This window comes from Choloepus didactylus, chromosome 6 (assembly GCF_015220235.1).
Source record: "Choloepus didactylus isolate mChoDid1 chromosome 6, mChoDid1.pri, whole genome shotgun sequence".
NCBI lineage: Eukaryota > Metazoa > Chordata > Mammalia > Pilosa > Megalonychidae > Choloepus > Choloepus didactylus.
In genome coordinates, this window is record NC_051312.1 from 11823687 (window position 1) to 11851621 (window position 27935).

General features: G+C 46.1%; 1 protein-coding gene across 1 annotated transcript; it reads right to left on the minus strand.

Moving 5' to 3' along the window:
* Window positions 1-8502: 8502 nt before the first annotated feature.
* On the minus strand, window positions 8503-27223 carry LGALS12 (galectin 12). Its single transcript, XM_037840552.1, has 9 exons — window positions 27037-27223; window positions 24750-24838; window positions 24385-24598; window positions 22999-23118; window positions 22408-22446; window positions 21775-21801; window positions 21058-21146; window positions 10373-10523; window positions 8503-9856 (listed from the first exon to the last, which is right to left on the minus strand). The coding sequence occupies exons 1-9, from the start codon at window positions 27103-27105 to the stop codon at window positions 9710-9712; spliced, it is 945 nt and encodes a 314-aa protein (XP_037696480.1). The 5' UTR covers window positions 27106-27223; the 3' UTR covers window positions 8503-9709.
* Window positions 27224-27935: the final 712 nt, after the last annotated feature.

Sequence of the window (27935 nt, forward strand, 5' to 3'; positions counted from 1 at the left end):
AAAAATACTCAGCATAGTGGCAATGGAAGAGAACTTCCTTATACTTATAGAGGGACTCGATCAAAGACTTACAGCAAATATCATACTTAACTGTAACATTTGATAAGCATAACCATTAAAACAGGGACATTGAAAATCTATGAGATTTATAGAAAAACTATTAGATAGAATTTGAGAGTTTAGTTTGTTTGATGGATACAGGATGAACTTTCATACATAAATATTTATGAATGTAAGTAATAATTAGAAAATGTAATCGAAAATAGAATCAGTTCAAAATAGAAAAAAATATAGTACCCCAAAATAAATCTCTTAAAATCTTCATGGAAGAAACTATTAAACACTATGGAAGGATATAAAATGAACCCCGAATACATAAGATAGATACTATGTGACTAAATTAGTTCACCTCAAATTAACTTGTGAGTTCAATAAAAATGTCAGCAGTTTTTCATATAACCTATCAAATAAAGAGAAAAGACCAAGAATACTTATGACAACTTTGAAGAAAAACAAGATAGAGAGTATGGCTTGTCCTACCAGATATATAAAACATTGTGGTTATGAAGTTTCTGCATATACTTCATCCAGCTTCCCCCAATGTTGACAGCTTACATAGCCATAGTACGTTACGGAAACAAGGAAACTGAAACTGGTGTAATACCATTAACTAAACTTCAGACCTTATTGGATTTGATCACTTTTTACATGCATTCATTTGTGTGTGTATGTGTGTGTTGGGGGTGGGATGTATAGATCAATAGATTTTTATCACATGTATAGATTTGTATAATTGTCCCCACAATCAGAATTTGGAACTATCCCATCACCACAAACTTATTCTTAAAATCTCTTTAAAAAGATAATTGAACATTCGAAGGAAAATTAATAAAAATATTTTGGGTGAGTATATCACATACGTAGCATAAAATATATGATAATAATAACACAAAGGGTGGTAGTGGGGAAATTGAACTATATTGTTGTAAGCGTCTTACACTATGCACCAAATGGTATAAAAATATTGCTTGAAGGTACACTGTGATGAGTTAAAGATATTACTATAAACCCTAACCCAATGATTTTTAACTGGAGGTGACTTTGCCCCCAAGGAGACATTTGACAATATCTGGAGAAATTTTTGTTGTCATAAGTGGAGGGGTGCTACGGGCATCTAGTGAGTAGAGCCCAGGGATGATGCTAAATGTCCTATAATGCACAGGAAATCCCCCCCCAAATAAAGAGTTATCTACTCCAAAATGTCAGTAGTACCAAGTTGAGAAATCCTGCCCTAATGCAACCATTAACTATACACAACAAAGAGGTAAAGCTAATTAGTCAATAAACAAGATGTAATGGAAACAAACAAAAAATACCCATAAAAGGCAGAAAAAGAGAATAAAGGGAATAGACAACCAACGGGACAAATAGAAACAAATAGCTAAAATACAACACGATCATATCAATAATGATAAGATTATATGTAAATGGTTTAAATTCCCCAATGAAAAGAGCCATTGTCAGATTTATTTTTTAAAAGTGATACGCAAATATATGTTATCTATAAGAACCTCTTTAAATATAAAGACACAGATACTTCCATTTGCTTTTAGTCTTAAAGGCAAAAGGAAGGAAACAGGTATGCTATACCAACACTAATCAAAAGAAAGCTGAAGTGCTGTATTGCTATCACACAAATCTAAAAGATTTTAGAAGAAAGAATATCAGAGTAAAGAGAGTCTTATCAACTCAAGAGTACATCACAAATCTAAATGTCTACACATTAATAAATTAATAATAATAGTAACAGCTTCAAAATACATGAAAAAAAGACTGATAGGAATTGTGCTGATTTGTATATATTATGTTCCCGAGAAAAAGCCATATTCTTTAATACAATCTTTTGGGGGCAGACATATTAGTGTTGATTAGGTTGGAACTTTCTAATTGAGTGTTTCCATGGAGATGTGAATCAATCAACTGTGAGTGAAATGTTTGATTGGAAAATTTCCATGTAGGTGTTACCCCCTCCCTCCACTCAGGGTGGGTGTTAATTGGATCACTGGAGTCATATAAAGGAATTCACAGACAGAAGGACCTCAGAGCAGCTAAAAGTGACATTTTGGAGAGCAGCTGCAGCTAACAGAGGGCAAAAATGCCCCAAGAGCAACATTTTGGAGAACGCCACTTTGAAATGCCACCTGGGAGCAAGTGGACACCAGCCATGTGCCTTCCAAGCTCACAGAGGTTTTCTGGAGGCCAGTGGCCATCCTTCAGTGAAGGTACCCGATTGATGCCCTACCTTGGACATTTTACGGCCTTCAGACTGTAACTTTGTAACCAAATAAACCCCCTTTATAAAATCCAATCCATTTCTGGTAGTTTGCATAATGGCAGCATTAGCAAACTGGAACACACACACACACACACACACACATTATCATCCCCAGGCCCCGTGTCTCCTCATCCAGCCACAGCTATTAGCTCCTCTGGCCTTGTCCTCAGGCCTGGCACCACCCATCTTGTTTCTAAGTAACATGGACTTTCCTATTTCCTACAGAACTCCCCTTTTCTCATTTCTAAAGGGTATAAACAATTGCTGACTGGTCATCTCCCAGCATTGAAGCAATGTTCACATTGGAAAAAAGAAGGGAAAAAATTAAGCAGCAAAGCTTTGCCTCTTACAAGTAATGCCACTCTGGGCAATTGCTGAGGGCCTGGCCTCCTCTGACCACCCGGGATTCTTTGCCTTGGAGCCCAGTCCTGAAGGCAGCTCCTGGGAGGCCCATGGGTGGCCAGAGAGAGTCCTGACTGGCCAGGACCCAGAGAGGGTCCCCTCGGCTCCCAGAGAGCACACAGAGCAGAGATGCCAGGTTTGCAGTGAGGGGTAAGCAGGACTGGTCTTCAGGGCTTTCCCCCTTCTCCTGGTCTTTTGGGCCCAGCAAGTCTGCTTCCCATGGTTGAGCAGTCTGTGTCCTGCACAAGAGGTCCTGGGAGGAGGGGGCAAGTGACAGCTAAAGTCCCCCTTTCCCACTTGCTGCCAAGCTGGGTGCCAGGCAGGGACTGGCATCATCCTAGAGGAAGGGGTGCTGTACCCTAATCCACTAAAAGGGTATATGTGGGCATCAGTGGCCTTGGTCCCAACCCCCATCCACAAATATGGTCTCCTGAATGTTCATAGACACATTTTACGTCCCATTGCCAATCCTGCCCAACTCAGCCCTTCACAGCCTCCCCAGGTATTCCTGGCAGGACGAGGGGGGGAGGGATCCTGCGTGTGCCCTGTGTGTGCCTCCCTGCATGCTTCGCTGCTCTGCCGTCCTCACTGATGTCCACATCTGCCATGTGTGGTCCACCACGGCCATCAAGCCGGGGCCCTCCTAGAGAATCCCGAGTTCCTGCCCTGCGCTGTCGTGCCCACGAGGTTCCAGAGTGACAGCACACAGCCCTGCATCCCAGCGGGCCACAGCCACCCCGAGCTCAGCACGGAACTGGGGAGGATGCTGCCCCTCCTTCTTCTCTCCTTTCATTCATTTAACAATTTGATTCATTTTCACTAAGCACCTCCATTTGCCAGGCACTGTTCTAGCTTTGGATCTAGCACAGTGGACAGCATCAAGTCCCTGGGAAGATGGGAAGAGATAGACAAGAAATGGAAAAACGTAATATATCAGGAGGTGACGCTTGCTGTGCAGAAACACAATGAGGCATAAGGAGCTGGAGTCTGGAGAAGGCTCTTTTGGATGGAGGGGCCAGGGCCAGCCTCTGATAAGTGGCATTTAGAGCAGAGCCATGAAATGAGTGAGCGGCTTCTCAGTGGTGGAATATGTGAAGAGAACTTTCCAGGTAAAGAGACAAGCAGGTGCAAAGATCCCGAGGGAGGAGAGAACGGCTTGTTTTGAACAACAGGGAGGCCAGTGGGGCCAAGCACACTGGCCGGTGGTGGGGAGTGGCGGCAACATGATGAGGACTTTGTGTTTTTCTCTGAGCTCAACATTGCAGAGTTGCTACAGGAAAGAGACGTGCCAGGCCTTGCTATGGGACTAAATCTGGGGAGTCAGAGAAGGAGAGTCCAGTTGACTCCAAGGTTTTTGCCTGAGCTATCGGTGGAAGGTGTCCCAGGGAAGGCTGGGGAGGAGCAGACTTGGAGTGGAGTTTGACCATGTTAAGTTTGAGGTGCTTTTGCAGATCTGAGTAGAGATGTCAAGTGTCCAAATGTCCAGACTCTAGAAGAGGTGGGCTGCCTCCCTCCCCGAGTCCCAGGGCAGGCCTGTGGCCCTGGGTTCTCAAGTCCCCACTAACCTCCCCTCCCAGTTCCTCCCCCTGAAGGGGTGGAGCTCACTTGTAAGACTCCAGCCAGAGGGTCCTGGTTGGAACTCTGAAGCTCAAGGACAAAAGCTTCTCTCTCCTGCCTTCCAAGTCAGGAACAATCCCCACACAGGATGCTCATAGAAAAGGACCCCATGGGGCCTGCTCCACCTGTCTCCCAGGCAGGCCCAGCCCTCACTGGAGGCCTTGAATGAGCTCCATTGATATTTCGGCTACCCTGGGAACCGAGGGTTTCTTCTCCGGGAAAGGTTTCAATTTGCGGAGATGTCAGTCCAGGGCCCCTGCCCCAACCGTACCCCACCCAGGGATGGGCAAGAGATAGGGTGCGGCTGCAGGTGACTTGGGAGGGAGGAAGGGCACTCTTGGGCTTGTGTTGACTCTGAATAGTGGACTGTTCTGCTTTGCAGGTAAACAGACCCATCATCACAGGAGATGTGGCTACAGTATTTTGGGGACCCATCATGTTCTCTCTCTTTTTAATTGTTTTAATTATGATGTTTTATTGAATAGTAAAATATGTACAAGAATGTGCACAAATCATAAGAGCATATAGGTCAATTAATTTTCACAAAGTGAACACAATTATGTAACCACATGTGCCAGTTTGAATACATTGTGACCCCCAAACACCATTATCTTTGATGTAATCTTGTGTGGGCAGATGTTATCAGTGTTGATTAGATTGTAATTCTTTGAGTGTTTCTGTGGAGATGTGCCCCACCCAGCTGTGGGTGATGACTCTGATTGGATAATTTCCATGGAGGTGTTGCCCCACCCATTCAGGGTGGGTCTAATTGGAGTCACTGGAGCCATATAAATGAGCTGATGGACAGGGAGATCTCAGTGCAGCTGAGAGTGATATTTTGAAGAGGAGCTACAGTCAAGGGGGACACTTTGAAGAAAGCACAGGAGCTGCAGATGAGAGATATTTTGAAGACGGCCATTGAAAGCAGACTCTTGCTCCAGAGAAGCTAAGAGAGGACAAACACCCTAAGAGCAACTAAGAGTGACATTTTTGGAACTGCAGCCTAGAGAGGAACATCCTGGGAGAAAGCCATTTTGAAAGCAGAACTTGGGAGCAGATGCAAGCCACGTGCCTTCCCAGCTAACAGAGGTTTTCCGGACACCATTGGCCATCCTCCAGTGAAGGTACCCGATTGCTGATGTGTTACCTTGGACACTTTATGGCCTTCAGACTGTAACTTTGTAACCAAATAAATCCCCTTTTATAAAAGCCAATCCGTCTCTGGTGTTTTGCATTCCGGCAGCATTAGCAAACTAGAATACCACACCTAGGTGAAGAGAGAACAACACTTAATGCCCAGAAATTTCTGTCATGCCTAATCTCAATCCCTACCTCCTCCCACCTCCTCAAAGGGAACCAATAACCTGACTTCTGGCCGCATAGATTAGTGTTACCTGTTTTTCAATCTTATATAAATGGAATTATATAGTAAATATTGCTTTGTGTTTGGCCCTTTTGCTCAACTTCACTTCTGTGCAATTAATCAGTGCTCTATAATGCAGTATTGCTGTATAGTATTCCACTGTATGAATAGAAAACAATTTATTTTTTCCCATTCTGTTAATGAGTAGGTCTTTCATAGACTGCAGCTATGAGCAATCTCATCCATATCTTCCGGCATCTGTAGACGCCTTTTTATTGGATATGTACCTACCATTGGAATTGCAGGCTCAGAGAGAGTGCATATGCTAGAGCCAAATGGTTTTCCAGTTGATGCATTAGTTTGTGCTCCTCCCCTCCAGTGCATGACTTCCCTTTGCTCCATATTCTTGTCAGCTCTTAGTGTTGTCAGACTTTAGTGCTAGCCATTCTCGTGGGCAGGTAGTAGCATGGCAGTGGGGTTTAATTTGCATTTTCTTTCTGACTAATGAGGTTGAGCCACTTATCAGAACTCTGACTTTGAACTAATGTCTCTCTACTCCTCTAGCTGTGGGGAATGGGATAGGAAGCACATCTGACCATTCCTATCCTTCTTTACCTGTCTTTCTCAGTTCAGTTTCTTACTCTGGATTTGGAGCAGGAGGAAGAGAGAAGAGGTCACAGGATACAAAGCCAGCACACAAACATTGACCGTATTTCTATATGCTTACGATAAACAATTGCAAACTGAAGTTAACAATCACCATTTACAATAGCTCTAAAAAGTAAATATTTAGTAATAAATCTAACACCATATGTATACCACATACTGAAAACTACAAAATCCTGATGAAAATAGAGACCTGGATTGGAAGTTTCTACATAATAAAGAGGTCAGTTCTCCCCAGTTAGACCTTAGATTTAATCTAGATTTATATTTAATGCAATTCCAATCAAAATCCCTGCAGGATATTTTGTAGATATAGGCAAAATAATTCTAAAATTTATATGAAAAAGCAAATAGCCAAAATTAATTTGCAAAAGAAGAATTGAGTTGGAGAACTTATATTACCCAATATTAAGACTTAATGTGGTCCTACAGTGGTCAAGACAGTGTTGTATTGGCCAAAAGATGGACACATAGATCGATGGAACAGAATAGAGCATCCAAAAATAAGCCCACATGAAAATGGCCAGCTGATTGTGGCAAAGTTGGAAAAGCAATTCGATGGAGGAGGATATTGTTTTGTGATAAGGTGAGCAGGAAAAGTCTTTCCTAACAGGTAATGCAGTGGTGAGCTAGCTTCAGTACTCCCCACACTTGATAGGTGTTCAGTGCTGACTCATGTGTGGGTGCTTTTGGGCATCCACTAGAGACGCCCTGCTCGAGAGGGGCAGATTGCACCTGTTGTGAAACAGAGCAGCGTCCAGTTTACTCTCACCTCTGGAATTTTCCAGATGGGACTCAGACACTAGTTCCTTGGCCGCTCCACCCCCCGACCCCAGTGGCCATATATCAAGCTCTCTGAGTCTGTCCATAAAGCCTTTCTCTTTTGCCCAGAGAAGGAGGGAGAAGCCCCCATTCTTCCTCCTGCCAGAAAGGAGGAACTCAACACATGTACAAATAACCCCCCAAGTTCATTAAAACATTCTCCTCTAATCTCCAACTCCTGATTCTCTAATACTCTGGAGTGGATGAAGGTTGAAGTGGCTGATCTTACTTCAAATATATTTGTTTCAGGATTGAGTAACTCACTTTGGAATACATTTAGCTTAAACTTCCCTTTTAACATAGTGTTACTACTATTTAAGTAATGAAAGCAACATTCTTTCTATAATCATCTTATAAAATGACTAACTAGCTCTGGGTGACTGATCATTTTCTTGCTTCCCACTAATGAATCCTTTAAATTTTTAAGTCAACTTATTGAGGTATAATTTACATACAGTTAAGTTCACCTTTTATGGACAGTTCTACAAGTTTGACGTGCATATCAATCATGTAATCACCACTAAAATGAAGATACAGAACATTTCCATCATCCCAAAAGCTTCTCTTATGCCCCTGGTAGTTAACTCCTTCCCTGACCCCACCCCTAGGCAACCATTGATTTGATTTCTGTCCCTGTGATTTTGCCTTTTCCAGAACGTTATATAAATAGCATCCACCGTATGTAGTCATTAGGTCTGGATTCTTTCCCTTAAACATAATGCTTTTTTGATATTCACCTATGTTGTTGCAAGAATCAGTAGTTCCTTTTTTTCCCACTGGGTAGTATTTCATTATATGCATCATACGGATTTTTTTAATCCATTCACTAGTTGATAGTCACTTGAGTTCTTTCCAGTTTGGGGGTATTATAAATCAAGCTGCTATAAACATTCAAATACAGGTCTTTGCATGAATGTACATTTTTGTTTCACTTGGGTAAATACCTAGGAGTGGGATCTCTGAGTCATACGGTAAATATATGTTTAAGTTTGTTAGAAACTGCCAAATCAGTGTTCTGAAAGAAAATCTCCTTTGCTTTGAAGAACATCTAAGAACATCTAATCATATAGATTGCTCTTTTTTATTATTATTAATTTATTTTTTGTCTTTATTTTCTTACTCACTATAGACTGTTCTTAAGGCACCAAGTCCAGGGCTCTGATGAAGGGGTTGCTGCCTCTTCCTCCCAACCAACCCCCACCCCAACCCCCCACATGCACACTCCGGTTCATCTTCTTCCACTCCCACCCCCCATCCCTCCCACACACTTACCACAAGGGACACTTACTGTGCAACCCAACAATCCCCTTTATAAGTTTTTGCCCAAGTGAAAAAAAGACTTCCTCAGGTGAAGGAAAATTAAGAGACACCATTGCCAGCATCTTCTCTAAAAGAATCACTAAAGGGTGCTCTTCAGACGGAAGGGAAATGTCAATAGAGTAGAACTTGGGTCATCAGGAATAAAGGCAGAGCAACAAAAATGGTAAACATCTGGGTAAATCTAATAGCCCAGGGATTCTCAATTTTGCCCCCCAGGGGACATTTGGCAGTGTCTAGAGACTTTTATTGTCATGATTGTGGGACAAGGCAAAACATCCCACAGTGCACGGGACACTCCCCCACAACCAAGAATTATCTGACTCGGAATGTACTGGGTTTGAGAAACTCTGAAATAAACTCTTCAAAATATATTTGTTGGTTGAAAACAAAAATGTTAGCCATCTAATGGGGTTTTTAATGTCTGTAGATGTATTACTTAAGACAACTACAATATAAAAGGGAGAAAGTAAAGGAAAATCTGTGCCTCAGTTTCCTTCTTTATAAAAAGAGGATATTAATGTACCTACTTGTTGCAGAGATTGCAGCTTTCCACCAAAATCCCTTCTGTCTTTCTTCTATAGAACTATGGCTGGGCACGTGCTGCTGGAGAATATTCCGTGGCCTCCCCTGCAGACAGTCTGGCCAAAGAGACCCGCATGTAAACAGCGTGAGCCCATCCCAGGCCCAGGTTTCAGCCTCTGAGAAGGCAGGTAGAAAGGATGAGACCTGGATATGGGGGTAGCTGTGCTTCAGCCACACAGACGATGTCAAGGAAGGACCCGAATGTCCCTGGGGAGCAGAGCTCCCCCACCAAGCTGGACCATTCTCCCAGAACCACTAGATGAGAATGAAATAAACTTCTACATTCTTTAAGCCACTGTATATTGGGGTGTCTCTGTTAGGCTACAACACCTGCCCCCTTGAGTCTGGTCCAGGCTCTGAAGGAAGATGGAGCCAAATTCCAGGCTCAGGGTGCAGGGAGGTGCAGAATTTTGAGGAGGCTTCACAGTCTTGTGCCTTCCCTCTGCTGTGGGGCCCAAAGCCCCTGCAGACTCAGGCTCGTGGCCCCAGAAATGAGCCAGGCCTGACATGGTGGTGACACTGGACAGTTCAATGCAGAGAGGAGAGTGGGACCATAATGTGGGGGCCTGGGTGTAGGCTGACCCCTTCTTCTCTGATTCCCCTCAGTAGTGGATGCAGAAGAGCTGGACGCTGCCACTTATCCGAAGCTCCCGCAGCCTCTCCAGGGCCTCCTGGCACAGGCTGGTGGCTCCTAGACCCTGCCCATTGAGTGCCAACCTCAGCCCTCCCTCCTGGCACAGCAGCAGCACCTGGAAAAGGAGAGCATGAGCAGGGTGCAGCCTTCCAGAAGACCCTCCCTTCCCTATCTGATGCACAATCTGAGGAGACCCTCCTCCCATCAGAGGACCCACGGACCGGACCCAAAGGGCAGTGTGGTGGCAAAGAACGGGACGAGGGACCCAGCTTGTTACCAGCCCACTGTGACCTTCCACAAGGGTATCCCCATCCCTGGGCCTTGGTTTCACCACCTGTAACTGGGCCCCTTCCCTTAGACTGATGGTTCTCAATCCTGGCTGCACACTGGAATCATCTAGGGAAATTTTGAATTACGGCAATGCCTAGGCCCACCCAGATGACTTAATCTGCTTCTGGGCGTGGGTTCCCTGGCAGCAGCGTGGAGGGGTGAGAGCCGCTGCACTGGATTTTCTGTCCGGCGCTGCTGGCTCTGGCTCCTTCTCTGCCCCTGCCCCCAGGATGCTCCTCCACAGCCTGCTGGAGCTCATGCTCCATTCCAGAGTAGGGAGGCTCCACTTGCTCTGACTTACCTCAAAGAATCTCTGGGGGTAAAAGAGGAAGGGGGCCAAGACAGGCGTCTTCCGTCCCCACGGGGAGATCCAGGCCAGAGTCCTGTCTACGAAGGAAGCCCGGAGCGTCACGGGAGTGTGGGCAGACTCATCCCGCAGGCTCAGCGTGAAGCTGCAGGGAGCGAGCGGACAAAGGACCCTCTTCAGTGGCCCTCAGGCCCCTGCTCAGAACGGCTGAAAGACTTGGCAAATTCTGCCTCCAGAAATAAGGGTGAACGGCCTACAGCAGACCCCGCCTGGACATGGGAGGCCGGACTCCGGAATCTAAGGCAGACCTGGGATTGCATCCTGTGCTGCCATAAGCTGACTGGGGGGACCCTGGGCAAATTACCCAGCCTGAGCCTCAGTTTCCCCTCCTCGAGATGGGGATACTTGTGATAATAGCTGGTTGAGGGTTAACTGTGTGCCATGTATTGTCTTAAGTGTTTACAAGTAGCTCAGTGGTTAGAGTGAGGCTGCCTGGGCTCGGCCCTGGCTCTGTTCCTTTCTAGTTCTGTGACCTTGGATGGGCCATTTAATCCCCCTGTACCTCAGTTTCCTCATCTGTGATATGGGAACACTGACAGGACTGTCCCTGCCTCGTGGGGCTGTTGTGAGAATTAAATGAGCTAATCATGTAATGCGTTTGGCACATCGCACTCAAATGATAGCCAAAGTAATTGGAATGTTACTACAGAACCCAATACCCACCTACGGGGGCCACTGATGGGAAAAAAGGAGATACTGTCTGTGGAATCTAGCAAGACCCTGGCACGCAGTAGGTGTTTTATAGGCAATAAGTAGTGTTTGCATTTCCTTAATACAAAAATCCTGTGCCAGGGTCTTAGCAGCCCATTTAATAGATGAGGAAAAGAAGTGAAATGACTTGCTCTGTTACTAGTTATAGCTCTGGGGCCTCGGCTGGGATGTGGGCCAGATTTGGGGGGGTCTTTCTACTGCATGGCACCTGCCTCACCCATGGGGATGCTAGAGTCTGTCTCATGTCTTGGGAACTTCCAAAATCAACATCTTTGAAGCAACCTCCTTTTAGCTGCTGTGGGCTAACACCTCAGCAGGAAGTAGCCACAAGTGAGAGGAGACACAGGATGGAGACGGCAGGCAAAGTGGGGAAAAGGCTGCCCCAGGTAGGCCTTTCTGACTCTTGGTGGATCCATTCCAGGATGAAGATCCGTAAATTCCCAGCTTTGGGAAGGAGTTGGGCAGGCTCAAAGCTGGGAAGAAGCTCGGAAGGCAGGGACCCCGGAGAGTAGACTGTGGGGCATCCAGCCCCAAGCCCCGTATCCATCCTCCCCCATCAGCACTCTTCTATGGCTTTCTCTCCTCCAAGCCCCTTTCTCAGCTTCCCAGCAAGGCCTTTGCTTTCCACTGGCCTGAGAACCCCTGGAGGCCTCAGTGTCCCTCCATCTCGCCCCCATCTGCACAGCCCTAGCCTGGGAAATGCACTCCCTCTAAATGCCCAGTGGGGCTCTGTCGGACTGAAATTCTCTGAGGTTGAGACCCAGCCTCATTCACTCACGTGAACCCTGTGCCCTCCAACTCTCGTCCCATCTGTCCATTTCAAGCCATCAGCTGCTTTCAGAAACAGCAGTTACGGCTGCTGTGGCAGTGTTTACCGCAGGCTCGCTCAGTGCCAGGCACCACGCTGTCTCGGGGTTGGCTCACAGCTGAATTGGCCTATGGAGGTGCTCTGGCCAGCCCACAGTCTTAAATTTTACAAAACAATCTTCAAATACCTAAAGAGCTTATTTAAAAGAGGACTTCCAGGTTCTCTTTAAAAGTAATCAGAAGCTCTGGCATCACTGGGCCTGTGGAAATATTCTTTCCACTCCTCCACCTTGCAAACCTGGCACTTCACCAATGACGCAACCTGCCTGGCCTCTGAGGGCACATGCCTTCACAGCTCTGGAGAAGGAGCAGGTAAGTGACTTGCTGTGTTACAAGTGACAACCATCTGGCTTTGAGCTGGCTGCATGTCTCCAAGATTTTGGGGGCAGGGACATTTCTTCTTACCACCGGGCACCTTTTCATTTTCCATGTTGGGGATTATTTCCCCCCTCTTTTCAAATGAGGAAACTAAGACTCAGAGAGTACTGTAGTGACTGCCCAAGACCACACAGTTTATAACTCCCAGCCAAGTGTGCTGGGCTGCAAAGCCTGTGCTGTCCAGTGCTGTGCATCATGCCTGTCCCAGCATCCAGCAGAAGGGTTCAGAGCAGGGCAAGGGGTTAGTGAGGTCAGGGGCCTAGACACAAAATCAAAAGGGGGTGAGCTGGGGGAACATGTGGTGCTCCCCTGCTTCCCCCACCCACATCTGTTGAGCACTTACTGCATGCCAGGCACTAGTTTACGCATATACCTCACCCCTGAGGCTGGCACTATCATTATACCCTTTTTACAGACAGAGAAACTGAGGCACAGAGAGGAAGAGTAACTGCCCCAAGGTTGCACAGGTAGTAAGTGGCCGAAGCGGAAGTCAAATCCAAGCAATCTGGCCCAGAAAAGCCATGAAATGCAATGAATTTCCTAACAACACCTACACAAGCCAGCCCTTTGGAGAGTGCAGGTGTGCCAGAGGAAGTGAGAGTTCAGCTCTTCTAGGTGAAAGCACGAACCAGTGACCAGCCCAGCTCAGCCCAGAGGCCCTGGTGGAGGAAAGGGCTGTGGCTGCAGCAATGGAATGGGAGAGGCTGGCTGGGACCAGGGCTGGCAGAGGAAACCTCCCCCTCTAAAAGTTGGGGTTGAGGGTTGAAGTTGCTCCAGGGGTTCTGTGGGGGACCAGGGTAGAAGCTGGCCTCAGTTTTGGCCCTCTGGGAAGCAGAGTTTCCAGCCTCCCACCAGCGTCCACTGGGATATAAAGAGCTAGTACTTTTTTCTTTTTCCTTCTGCCTGGGCATTTCCTGGTCTGGCAGATCCCTGAGGGCACAGCAGAGACTCTGGTCTTGGTTTCAGCCCTCCCTGCAGCAGCAGCTTCTGGTCTCACACCAGCGTGCACCAGGACTGAAAGACCCAGGGTGCTTTTGCATTGGTTGAGTTATTTCTGTTTCTTCTATTGCTTAGTCTGGCAGATCCCCAAGGGCCCAGAGCAGATGCTAACTTTGGTTTCCCTTAGAAGCAGGATCTTCTGGTCTTACATTAGCATCTACAGGGAATAAACAGTCAGTACAGTTCCCCCCTCCTTATTTTTAAATTTATTTTTTATTTTTTTTATCTTTCTCTGTTTTATATTTTTTGGGGTCTGGTGGATCCCTGAAGGATGAGCAGGGATGGTGGACTAGGTTTTTGTCTCAAAAGCAGCAACTTTTGTTCAGTGGCTGGGAGATTTCAAATGGAGTTGAGAGGTCACTCTGGAGGGCATTCTTATGCACTATATAGATATCCCTCTTTAGTTTATAGCTAGAAGGAAATACCTGAAGCTGTAGAACTGCAGCCCAGTATCCTTGATTCTTGAAGATGATTGCATAACTACATAGCTTACATGGTGTGACTGTGTGATTGTGAAAACCTTGTGGCTCACACTCCCTTTATCCAGTGTATGGATAGATGAGTAGAAAAATGGGGACAAAAGCTAAGTGAAAAATATGGTGGGATGAAGGGGATGGAACATTTTAGGTTTTCTTTTTTATGTCTTTTGGAGTAGGAATATAGATTGTGGTGATGAGTGCACAACTATATGATGGTACTGTGAATAATTGTACAGTGTGGATGATTGTAGGGTATGTGAATATACCTCAATAAAACTAGATCAAAAAAAGCAGCAACTTTTGGCTTCCCACTGGCATATAACAAGAGACTGGAAAAGGCAGTGCATTTCATTATTTTTTCCTTTTTTTAATTTTATGGGTGTTTTTCTGTTTATTAGTATTTTTTCTTTTCTTCCCCCCCCTCCCACTCTCTCTTTCTTTTCTTCCCCTTTTCCTCTTACTGTTCTTAGGCTAGTGGACTGAAGAATGGGAGAACTAGATTTTCAGAGTGACCATAATATTCACAATGTCCTGTTTTCAAAAAGTTACAAAATATACAAGGAGGCAGGAAAGTATGGCGCAGTAAACAGGAAAAAAAAGAATTCAATGGAAAATATTCTGAAGGAAGTGCAGTGTCTGGACTTACTAATCAAAATCTTTGAACTATTCTCACAAATAGGATCAATGAACTAAAAGAAAACATGGACAAAAAACTAAGGAAATCAGGAAAACAATATATGAACAAAATGAGAATTTCAATAATGAGATAAAAATTATAAAGAACCCAATGGAAACTCTGGAGTTGAAAAGGTACAATAACTGAAATGAAAAATTCAATAGAGAGGTTCAACAACAGATTGGAGGAATCACAAGAAAGGATCAGTGGACTTGAAGTTAAGATAATTGAAGTTGTTCAGCTTGAGTAGCATAAAGAAAAAGGAATTAAACAAACAAAAAATGAATAAAGCCTGAGAAGCCTGTGCAACACAATCAAGTGTGCCAATATATACAACATAGGAGTCCCAGAAGAAGAGAGAGAGAGAAAGGATGAGAAAAGATATTTGAAGGAATATTGGCTGGAAACTTCCCAAATCTGATGAAAGATATGAATATTCAAATCTAAGATGCTCAACAAAAACCAAGCAGGATGAGCCCAAACAGAGCTGTACTGAGACACATTATAATGAAACTGTTGAATGCCAAAGATAAAGACAGCAAGAGAGAAGCAATATGTCACATATAAGGGATACTTACTAGGATTAACACCTGATTTCTCAATGGAAACCATAGAGGCCTAAAGACAGTGGGAAGGCATATGTAAAGGCCAAAAGGAAAAAATACCTGGTACCCAAGAATAATACACCTGGCAAAGTTGTCTTTCAAAAATGAGGGAGAAATTAAGACATTTCTGGACAAACAAAAATGGATGGAGTTCATTACCACCAGACCTGCCTTAAAGGAAATGATAAAAGGAGTCCTCCACGTTCAAAGGGAAGGACACTAAACAGTATCTTGATGCTGAAAGAAATAAATCTTGCTGATATGGATAAATATATATGCCAGTGTTGCTTCATTTTTCATTTTTAATGCTGTCTTTTACTTCTTATAAGGCTGAAAAACAAATGTAAATCATTGTAACTGGGCACAAAATGCATAAAGATATAATCTGTGACATAAACAACATAAAAGGGAGGTATGGAGGGATATACTACTGTGTATGTATAGGCTATTGAAGTCAAGTTGGAATCAACACAAACTAAGTTGTAATAGATTTAATATACTAAGTGTAATACACATGATAATGGTTCCAGTTTGCTAATACTCCAAGGTAAGGCATCAGTGATAGGGTACCTTCAGTGAAGGATGGCCATTGGCATCTGGAATACCTCTGTTAGCTTGGAAGGCATGTATCTGGCATTCATTTGCTCCCAGGTTGCATTTCAAAATGGCATTCTCCAGAGTGTCAGCTTGCAACAGCCATCTTCAAAATGTCTCCGTAAGCTGCAGCTAACATCAGGGGTATGCAACTCCAAGCATGTCTAAGCATCAGTGGCAGCAAGCTCCTTCTGTCAAGGCTCTTATATAGGGCCCTAGTAAACTAATCAAGGCCCATGCTGAATGGGTGGGGCCATGCCTCCATGGAAATTATCTAATCAGAGCTATCACCTACAGTTGGGTGGGTCACATCTCCATGGAAACAACCTAATCCAAAGGTTCAAACCTAATCAACACTAATACATCTGCCTACACAAGATTGCATCAAAGAACATGGAGTTTTGGGGGACATAATACATCCAAACTGGCACAGTAACCATAAAGAAAATATCTAAAAATCTGCACAAAAGAAAAGGATCATTCAAAATGGATCATTATAAAAGATCAGCTAAACAAAAAGGAAGGCAGTAATAGAAGAAAGGAGGGACAAAAATGGTATAAGACTTACAAAAAAAAAAAAAAAAAAAAAAGACCACAAACAAACAAACAATGAACAAAGATTTACAGAAGTAAATCTTGCCTTATAAGTAATTTCCCTAAATGTAAATGGACTAAACTTTCCAATCAAAAGGCAGAGATTGGCAGAATGGATAAAGAAACATGATCCAACTATATGCTATTTCAAAGAGAACCATCTTAGATCCACAGATACAAATAGGTTGAAAGTGAAAGGATGAGAAAAATATTTCATGCAAATAGCAATCAAAAGAGAACAGGGGTGGCTATACCAGTATCAGACAAAATAGACTTTAAATGAAAAACTGTTATGAGACCTAAAGAAGGACATTATATATTGATAAAAAGGTCTGCGCAACAGTAAGATTTAATAATTATAAACATCTATGCACCTAACAGCAGAGTGTCAAAATATATGAAGCAAACATTGACAGGATTTAAGGGAGAAATAGATCTATAATAATAATAGTTGGAGATTTCAACACTTGACTTTCAAGACTGGATAGAACATCAAAATAGAAGATCAATAAGGAAACAGAGGAACTGAGCAACACTATAAACCAACTAGATCTAACTCCCATATATAGAACACTTCACCCAACAATGGTGGTTTCAAGTGAACACAGAGCATTCTCTAGGATAGATCATATGTTAAAGCACAAGAGAAGTCTAAATAAATTTTTGAATATTGAAATAATAAAAATAATTTCTTACCTCAGTGGAATGAGGCTAGAAATCAATTCAGAAGAAAAACTGGAAATTTTACAAATTTGTGGAAATTAAGCAGCACACTCAAATAACCGATTGGTTAAAGAAGAAATTACAAGGGAAATTAGAAAATACTTAGAGACAAATGAAAACAAAAACACAACATATCAAAACTTTATGGGATGCAGTGAAGGTAGTGCTCAGAGAGAAATTTATAGCTATGAATGCCCATATCAAAAGAGAAAGATCTCAAATTAATAACCTAACTTTATACCTGAAGGAACCAGAAAAAAAAGAGCAAAGTAAACACAAAGTTAGCAGAAGAAAGGAAGTAAATGAGATTAGAGTGGAGATAAACAAAATAGAGAATAGAAAAACAATTGAGAGAATTTTAAAAAGTTGGTTCTTCAAAAATTCAATTAGCATGCCAAAACTTTAGTCAAACCCACAAACAAAAAAGAGAAAAGATGCATATAACTAAAATCAGAGAGGATAATGGTGATTTTGCTACTGACCTTACAGAACTAAAAAGGATTATATGAGATTATGAACAACTATATGAATATTATGAACAATCGTACAAATACTATGAAGAATTGTACACCTCCCCCCCCAAAAAAACTAGTTAATATAGAAGAAATGGAAAAATTCCTAGAAATACATTGGTTACCCAAATTGACTCAAGTAGAACTAGAAAACATCAGCAACTTATAACAAGTACAGATACTAAATCATTAATCAAAACCCTTCCACCAAAGAAAAGTCAAGGTCCAGAATTCACTAGTGAAGTGAATTCTACCAAATATCTCAGGAAGAATGAACACCAATCCTCAAACTCTTCCAAATAATTCAAGAGGAGGGAACACTTCCTAATTCATATCAGAGTAAGGCCAGCATTACTCTGATAGGAAAGCCTGGTAAAGACAATACAGAAAAGAAAATTTCCCTTACAAAAATCCTCCACAAAATGCTAGCAAACCGAATCCAACAGATGTTGAAAGGATTACACACCATGACCATGTGGGATTCATCTCAGGAATGCAAGAGTGGTTCAACATACAAAAATCAATCTGTGGAATACACTATATAAATAAAATGAAGGAAAAAACCCACATGATGATCTCAACTGATGTAGAAAAGGCATTCCACAAAATCCAGCACCCTTCCTTGATAAAACACTCATAAAAGTAGGAATAGAAGGGAACTTTCTTAATATGATCAAAGTCATTTATGAAAAATCCACAGCTAACACCATACTCAATGGTGAAAGACTTAAAGCTTCTCCTGCAAGATCAGAAATAACGGCTGTGGCCAAAGCGTTTCTCTGCACTGCCATCTGGTGGCAAAAGGTGATCATTGCAGGTGTCAGCACTGCTTTCACCACTGCTATTCAATGTCATACTTGAAGTTCTTGCAAGAGAAATTAGGCAAGAAAAAGAAATAAAAGGTATCCAGATTGGAAAGGAAAAAGTTAAACTATTTTTATTTGCAGACAACATGATCTTATATATAGAAAACTCAAAGGAACCCTCAAGTAAGCTATTAGAGCTAATAAATGAATTCTGTAAAGTGGCAGGTACAAGATCAACACACACACACACACTGTGTTCTTATATACTAGCAAAGAAGGACCTGAAGAGGAAAGTAAGAAAACAATTCCATTTACAATAACATATAAAAAAAAAAAATACCTAGGAATAAATTTAACTAAGAAAACAAAAGACACGTGTATTGAAAACTATAAAACACTGCTGACAGAAATTAAAGAAAATCTAAATTGCAAGACATCCCATGTTCATTGATTGGAAGAGATAACATTGCTAATATGTCAAAATTAACAATATTTTAAACAAAGATATACAAAGATTCAATGCAATCCTTATTAAAATTCCAGCAGCATTTTTTTGCAGAAATGGAAAAACCAATCCTCAAATTTATATGGAACTGTAAGGGGCCCTGAATAGCCAAACACTCTTTATAAAGTCGAAAGGGTTGAAGAACTCATACGTCCTGATTTCAAATTGAACTACAAAGCAACAGGAATCAAAACAAGGTGGTAGCGGCCCAAAGATAGATCAATGGAACAGAACTGAAAGTCTAGAAATAGAACAACACATCTATGGCCAATTGATTTTTGACAAGGGTGCTAAGTACATGCAGTGGGAAAGAATAGTCTTCTCAACAAATGGTATTGGGAAAACTGGATATCCATTGCAGAAGAATGACATTAGACCCATGTGTCACACCATGTACGAAAATAAAATGGATTAAGAACCTAAATGTAACAGCTAAAAAAATACTCTCGGAGATAACATAGGGTCAAATCTTCACGACAATGAAAATTTGGCAGTGGATTCTTAGATATGACACAAAAAGCACAAGCAACAAAAGAAACAATAGATAAATTTGATTTCATCAAAATTAAAAATGTTTGTGCATCAAAGGAACATTATCAAGAAGATGAAAAGACAACCTACAGAGTGAAAGAAAATATTTTCATGACATATATCAGATAAGGGTTTAATATCCAGAGCATATAAAGAACTCCTACAACTCAACAACAAGAAGACAAAGAACCCAACCAAAAATGGACTTGAATAGACATTTCTCCAAAGAAGATAAACAAATGGCCAATAAACACATGAAAAGGTTTGCATTGGGGAAATGCAAATTGAAACCACAATGGGATACTGCTTCACATCTCCAAGGATGACTATTAATTGATAAAACAGAAAATAACAAGTGTTGGAGAGGATATGGAGAAATAGGAACTCTAGTGCATTGTTGGTGGGAATATAAAATGGTGCAACCACTGTGGAAAGCAAAATGGTGGCTCCTCAAAAATTTAAATATGGAAGTACCATTTGACCCGGCAATCCCACTTCTAGCTATATACCCCAAAAGGGTGAAAACAGAATCTCAAACAGATACTAGTACACCGATGCTTGTAGCAGCATTATTCACAATAGCTGAAAGCTGGAAAGAAACCAAATGTCCGTCAATAAATTAATGGTTAAACAAAATGTTGCACATACACACAATGAAATATTCAGCTGTAAGAAAAAAATGAAGTTATGAGACATACTGCAACATGGAAGAACCTTCAAAACATGCTCAGTGACATAAGCAAGAAACATAATAACAGTAATTGTAGGATATCACTTATAAGAAATGACTAGAAATAGCAAATTTGCAGAGATGGAGAGCAGATTAGAGGTAACCAGGGCAGGAGGGATGAGGACAGGGAGAAGGAGGTGTATTTAAAAAAGAAAAAAAAAAAAAAAAAGATAGACAACCCTAAACCCTACAGCAAGACAGATCAAGAAGAAAGAAAAAAAAAAGTTTACCATAAATCATGTTTATATTAAACAATGGAGAGAATTGGGAGAGTGAAATTAAAAAAAAAAAAAAAAAAAAAAGGACTGCAATTTGTAGCTAGAGAGGGAGTGTCACACAGCAGAAAAATGCTAAAACACCACACCACCCAGCCCTTCTCTCTTGGAGGCCTGAATTTGAGCCCAGGAGTTTGGCAGATGGTGTGGGAGTGCCCCCTGCAGGAGCAGTCAGGCAGTGCATGCTTGGTAATTCTGACCTCACAGTCCTGGTGTCCGAGAACTACCCCTCCTCCCTGGGGCAGCCCCACTGCTTCCTAAACCACCCACTGTGTCCCTGAGGGAGGCTGCATCCTCTCTGCAGGGCCCAGCCCGTGCCTGTCCCCTGCCTGCAAAGGGCTTTTCCTGGGGCCCCAAATCGGACCTGCCGAGAGGGCAGCTGATCTTCCCAGAAATTGGGCTCCCAGAAGGTCAACCAGGCAGCCTGAGCCCCAGCCCCAGCCCCAGCCCCAGCCCCGGCCTGACTTTCACGAGCTCTGCAACCGCAAGCAACTTGCTTCTCCCATCTGCTCCTAAGCATCCTCATCTGCAGGATGGGGATGGAACGGTGGTGTCGGAAGATTAAACGAGGTGATGCTGGTAAAGCACGTGCCTGCCCAGAGAGGCTGCTCCCCGCCTCCTTGTGGATACTTACTCCTTTGGCTCTTGCAGGACCAGCCCCCGCACTACGATGACCTGCCCAGGCCAGAGACCCCGGGGAAAAGCACGCGAGCAGGGCACCGTCTGAAGGAACACAGGAGATGACTGAGAATTACACTCACGGGAGCTCAGGGAGCAGCTTGCTGGGCCACCCTCGGAGGCCAGCTGAGCTGAGCCAGTGCGTTTGTCTCTAGGCCTGTAGCCAGGAGGAGCCTCAGCTCTGATCATTTATTGAACACCTGCTGCAGGACAGACCACGTGTCTGCTCCTGCCGAAAGCCTTGCCGGGCCCCTCCCGGCTGAGCTCTGTGTCCCCCTGTGCCCCGAGCACCATGTACGTCTTCCATCACTGCATCCCTAACTGTAATGGCCATTCAGGGGTCTGTCTCCCCAACCAGCCCGTGAGCTCCTGGAGGGCTGGGCCTGACTTCCTCCTCTGCCCTAGAGCCTGGCACTGGGCCTGGCACAGAAGAGTATCAAATAACTGTTTATGGAATAAAGAAAAAGCAAAAGGGAGTCCCAGGCTCCAGTCTGAAGCTGCCTGGCCCACCCCACAGCTGGCAGTTTTCTAGGAGGGAAGGGGAAACCCTGAAGCTGAGGGTATTTCCTACTTTGGGGTGCCCTGAGCCTCCCAGCCAGGCTGCCCTCCCACCCCTGAGGGAGCAGATAAAGGTCTATACGTCCAGGAGAAAAGAGGAGGGAGGTTCACTCACCAGCCTAGGGCTTTTCAGCAGGAAGGGCTGCCAAGAAGAGAAAGAGAGGAAAGGAGAACATATAATGTTTGCATATGAAAAGGCACCTATTATTATTATTATTATTATTATTATTATTATTATTATTACTATTATAAATTGGAGGTGCCCAGGGTTTGTCTGTCACAGCAGCAGGTGGGCGCCAGCAGGGTCCTCTGGAATTCAGAGGCAGCTGTGGACTCGTGGGGAAGAGGGGCTGGGAGAGCCTGTGGCTCACTCACCATGTGGCCATGTGGCCATGGGCAAGTACACGGGCCTCACTTCCCCTCTGACCTCAGGGGCCCACCCTGCTACCTCCCAGGGCTGCCCTGAGAAGTGAAACCTCCAGCTGATGGGGATCCCCTGATAGGGCAAGGCCCTGCCCACTCCCAGCAGCCAGCCCACCCCGTCCCTCTTTCCAGGTGGCCCTGGACCGGCTGGGAGGCGCAAACCCAGGCTCTCCGGGACCGAAGTGGAGCCAAACATCTGCATGGCAATTGCAGCGGTGCAGGGAGGGGCAACCCACCGAGGGCAGGTCATGCTGGAGGAGGAGGGGGTCGGCCCAGTCAGCATGGTGGGGACCCCCGAGTCCAGCCCTGCTCCCAAGAGACTCACGTGTCCAACTGGGTACTCTCTTTCGCCCTCCTCGAATGGCTGCTCGGAAAGAGATGGAACAACAAGCAGCCTCAGGACCGCTGCAAAGCCCGAGACTCCCGCTTCACTCTTTAGAGCGCGACACCCTCCCCACAGGGCTTGTCAGTGGGTCCCAAGCTTGGCATTTTGATCATGCTGATTCCTGGGCCCCACCTCAGACCTAAAAATCAGAATCTCTGGTGGTAGGTCCCAGAAACCTGCATCTTTAATCAGCTGTTAAGTGGGAAGGGTATCGCCAGCTGCCATCTCTTTGGACTCCACTGTTCCAAGTCCTTTGCCTCCTGGCATTGATCTTCTGTGTGAACCAGACCCCAAATCCAGTGCAGACTCTGCCCGAGACTCCTGGACCCCCTTTCCAGGGTCAACTTTTAGGTCATCTTCCCCTCCCCCACTCACATCCAGAGCCCTATGGATCCCCTCCTCCTCGGCTTTAATGATGTGACAGCCCTCATCTGTCTCTGGTCTGGGGCGAAGAGTGGGGGTCCCCAGGCCTGACCAGGTGTCAGGGGAAATCAAAGGCTGCCACCCGATCTCGGCCCCAGACAAACTTACGTTGATGTTCAGGAACCCGACAGCTTCCACGAAGATGTCACCGAATATGCCCAGGGTGTCCACCCGGGACAGCGGGAGCCGGTAGGGGTAGTGGAGAAAGTGTTGTCCATTCACGCTCACCTGGAGAGACAGACAGAGGCTCCTGAACAGCAGCCAACATCCACTGAGCTCATAAGAATGTGCCAGGCATTGGGAAGCACTTTCACCTGGATTTTCCCCATATAACATCACAACAACTCGATGAGGTAGGTACATTTTACAGATGAGATGATTGAGGCTTCGGGAGCTTAAGTAACCTCCCAAGATTGCAGAATGGGCAGAAGGCAGAGTTAGCCTTGGGGCCAAGGCACCTTCCCACGCCCGTCTCTGCCCCTGACAGAGCACTTCTGCACAGTCCCTCGTTTCAGGTTCTCAGCAGACCTGCAGGCAGCAGCAGCCCCACCTCCAGATGGGGAAACTGAGGCTCAGGAGGCTCTGTGATCATCCTGTATCCCACACACCCCACCCCCAGCTGTCCCAAGGTCTTCCCACTGCTGACTCTCTCCCACCTGCTGCCTTCTCTGTGGGAGAAGCTTTAAGGTTAAGTTCTCTCTCCCTTTTCCCTGCCCCCTGGGCTGTGAGATGGGACGATAATAGTACCCACCACATGGGTTGTTGAGATCGAGTCATTTCCCCTCTAAAGACATGTTCAAGTTCTGTGGGTTTTGAAAATAGGACCTTTGACGATGTAATAATTAGTTAAGATGTGGACTCATTTGTGAATAGGATCTTTGAAAATCCCATTTAGATGAAGCCTAACTGAAACAGGGTGGGCCTTAATCCATATGATTGGAGCCCTTTTTAGCAGAGAAAATTCGGACACAGTCCCTCGGCGGTAGCCAGAAGTCAGCAGAAACCAGAGGCGCAGACCAAGGAGGGAGAAGGAAAGTTACGGACTCTGGGAGAAAGCGAATCCTGCCCATACCTTGATGTTGGCCTTTTAGCCTCCACAATCATGAAACCATAAATTCCCGCTGTTCAAGCCAACCCACTGTGTGGTAGTTGTCACAGCAGCCCTGGCAGACTCGGACAGGGTTGTTGTGGGGATCAAATGGGAGCTGATCTATTGAAAGAGCTCGGAGTAGTGCTGGGCACCAAGGGGGCACTACCTAGATGCTTGCCAGGATTACAGCAAAGGTGCTTTCTCCAGGCCTGGGCGCTGTAGAGGTTTTCTGCCACCGTGCATACCAGGCCAAGTGCGCCAGAGACAGGGTGGAACAAGGCCTGGCCACAACTGGGTCCTCTCGTTACCTGCCTCTGCCTCCAATGCCAAGTGGGGAGTCTGGCTGAAAGGAGGCACAGAAGAGCACACGTTCCAGAGCACCTGATGCCCATCCCTTTACTCACCTTCACCTCCTCATTCCCAAAGAGAAAGAGGATGAGGAAGCGGGCTCCCCTCTGCAGAGCCAGGTTGGGCCAGCGGGCCTCCGCCTTCCAACGCCCGTTGTGCAGGGTGTTGCAGATGACGTGGGGCTTGGAGGTGTGGAAGCGAGGGTTGAAGTGGATGGCAATGTCTGGCTGGGGCTGCAGGCTGCAGCCACACTGGAAGTCCACCTGGAACCTGGTGGGGAGTCAGGTTCTCAGTGTGCAGCTGAAACCAGAGACCCCCGTGACCCTGGAGGCAGGGAGGATCCCCCCGCTGGAAGCCTCTAGGGCTGAGCTCCAGCACCCCCCTTACCTGTGAATACTTCTTACCTGTGCACCTCTCTTACCTCCGTGCATCCATTGGGACCGCTCCCTGCAGCATGACCATCTTGCCCGCATGCAGGCCACCAAAAATTGTCGTCACGTAAGGAACCACCTGAACAAAGACAAATACCATCCATGCAGGTTGGAGAAGGGACCCGGGGACGCCTATGTTGGTGCAGACAGAGCAAAGAACAAGAAAACTTGGCTTTCCCTCCAAAACTGAAAATATGGAAAAATTAATTTGATCTGACATGTTCTCTCCCACCTCCTCGCCTTTCCTGGTTTTTCACACATCAGAGCTACATTTCAGTGCGGAAGCCAAGCTCAGCTGCACTGCTCCCTTGGAGCAGCAGCCGGCCCCCCCTCCCCTGGCTCAAAGGGCACAATCGGCTGCTGTGTCCTCCAGTGATGCTCACAGTCCACCAGATGCCATCCTGGTCCCCAGAAGCCGGCACCGAGGCCTCCTGAGGACTGTGTTTAATGGCTGGAGCCTGGGAACTGGGAGTAGAAGGACGACAAGCTGGGAACTGAGAGCTGACCCTGATGTGGACACAGGGAGAGGTAGTGAGTCAGGGTCCCAGCCTCCCCTCCCAGGCTCACTGTGCCAGTTTGGATGTATTATGTCCCCCCAAACGCCATGTTCTTTAATGCAATCTTATGGGGCCAACATATCAGTGTTGATTAGGTTGGAACCTTCTGATTGAGTGTTTCCATGGAGATGTGACCCACCCTACTGTGAGTGACACTTTTGATTAGGGTGTGACCTGTTGATTGAATGTTTCTGTGGAAATGTGGCCCCACCCATTCAGGGTGGGTCTTGATTAGTTCACTGGAGTCCTATAAAAGGAGCTCACAAACAGAGGGACCTCAGAGCAACTGAGTGACATTTTAGAAGAGCTGCAGCTTAGAGACACATTTTGAAGACAGTCATTGGAAGCTGACACTGACATTTTGGAGAATGCCATTCTGAAATGCAACCTGGGAGCAAGCAGACACCAGCCATGTGCTTTCCCAGTTTACAGAGGTTTTCCAGATGCCAATGGCCATCCTTCATTGAAGTTACCCTGTTGTTGGTGCCTTACCTTGGACACTTTATGGCCTTAAGACTATAACTGCAACCAGATAAACCCCCTTTATAAAAGCCAATCCATTTCTGGTATTTTGCAAAACGGTAGCATTAGCAAACTGCAACACTCACTTTTCCCTGTGGAGCTGCTGCTTGACATTACTGAAACACACTGCACACTTATACAACTCCCTACCTTCTCAGACACAGTTTCCTCTGCTTCCCACCACCTTGGGACCTCCTACTTGTCTTTCAAGATCCCTGACATCTCCAAAACCTCCTCTGGCGTGGGGGGAAGTGTGTGGCTGGCTATTTACACTGGGAGGCCTTAAGTCCCCAAAGCCGAAGCTTGTTCTTTCCCTTCTGTAGGCTCAGCAACTGGCCTGGCATAGATGTTTGCTCCACAAATGTGACCTGTGCGGCAGGTACACACCAGGCAGTGTCACCTGATCGGCCTTCGCCAGCTGCCTTCAGAAGCCAGACCACCTTGAAAGGGCAGGGGTTCCCAGAGCTACCCCCAGCCGGAAGCTCGCAGCCTGCTTCACCCCATTACTCAGGCACCTGGAGAAATGCAGGAGGCCCCATTCCAGCCTGCCAGGGCCCCCACAGCTTAGCCGGGCTCAGCACCTCCACTGCTTCCATTTCCCAGCTCCAGGCCTGGCCTGTAATTAACTGAGCCGATGCATCTGTCCCAGGAGGAGAGGGCCGAGGACCGGAAGTGATAATTAGTGCCCATTCACCCAGCCGCGGCCCTGGGAGTTCAGCTGTCTCTAAAGCATGGCCTGGCTTTGGAAAATCTGCCAAATCTGCCAGGGCACTGAGCAGGAGGGGGAAAGAAAGAGGCGCCTCCCCACTTCCCCCTGCAGCCCCAAGTTGGGGATTCCAACCTAGTCCTCCCTTCAAGGCTAAAGATGAGGCTGCCCCTCCTAGGGAATCAGTGTTACCACAAGGATACTTCTCACCCACCCCCAGATCCTCCTGCTGGCCACCTGTCGGGCTGTAAAGGCACTGAGCCTCCGGGACACCCCACTTTGAAAATGCAAGGACCCTGGGGGCCCAGCAGGCCTTCACACCCCAGTGCTAAGCTTGGTGGTGGTGGGGGGGAGCGGCTTTCAGAGCCGAGGACAGGTGTGAGGGGAAGCAGGGCCACACCCAGGTCCTAGCCGGCCCACCACCCGGGAATCTGGGCCCAGCTGGAAGGGAGGCACCCCGAGACCCAGAAGGTCCCAGACCAGGCTGCGTACCGGGTAGAAGACTGGTGGCTGCAGGATGAATCTGTCAGGAAGCGGGTCCAGTTTTTCTCGGGGTAACATGAGCGGCAGGGCGACCACAGCTCAGGCTGCCAGTTCTGATGCCAGAAGCCCAGATCTGCAAGTGTCTGGGGCAGCTCTCCCAGCTGTCAGTCTCACCTGTGCCCTGCAGGTCCTAATGCCCCCTGGGGCAGACCTGGGAGGGCAGAGAGCCACTCCCGGGCCCCATGCCAGCCCCAGCCCCAGCCCCAGCCCCAACCAGTGCACAGAAGAGCTGGCAGCTGGACTGAACTGAGGCTGTCAGCAGACACTCCGTGTCCAACCAACCCTCCAGGTCTGGAGCACCCAGCCTGTGCAGAGGGAGATCAGGGTCTGCCTCCTTTAGGGCCAAGGCAGGTTTGTGGTTTCCGGGGCTTCAGAGAAAACGGTGGTGGTACACGTCTACAGTCCCAGGGGCAGCTCCACCCCCAGCTTCCCAGGCCTGGCATTGGGTGGCTTCCCCTTCTCTCCTCCCCTCCCCACCCTGCCTGCCAAAATTCTCTCTCCCTCATTTTCCTGTCCCTTTCCCCACTCTTCTCCGTTTTCCAAGTTTTACAGTCCCCCAAGGCTTCATGTCAACACCAGCTGGAAAAGCCAGGGCGCAGCTGGGGTCACAAGAAAGTGGGGCAGAGAAGGGTGAGAATGGGGCAGGGGGAGAGGGGAGGGCTCCCTTGGGTCCCCACGAGCCAGCACAGTGCCGTGGGAGCACACAGCTGCACAGAAGGAGAGCTGGCTCCTTGTGCAGGCTGAGCGCTAACGTGCTACGTACCCTTGGACAAGTCACTCCCCTCTTTGGATTTCGGTTTCTTCGTCTGTATATTGAGGGGGGTGGGGCAGAGATCAGAGACCTGTGC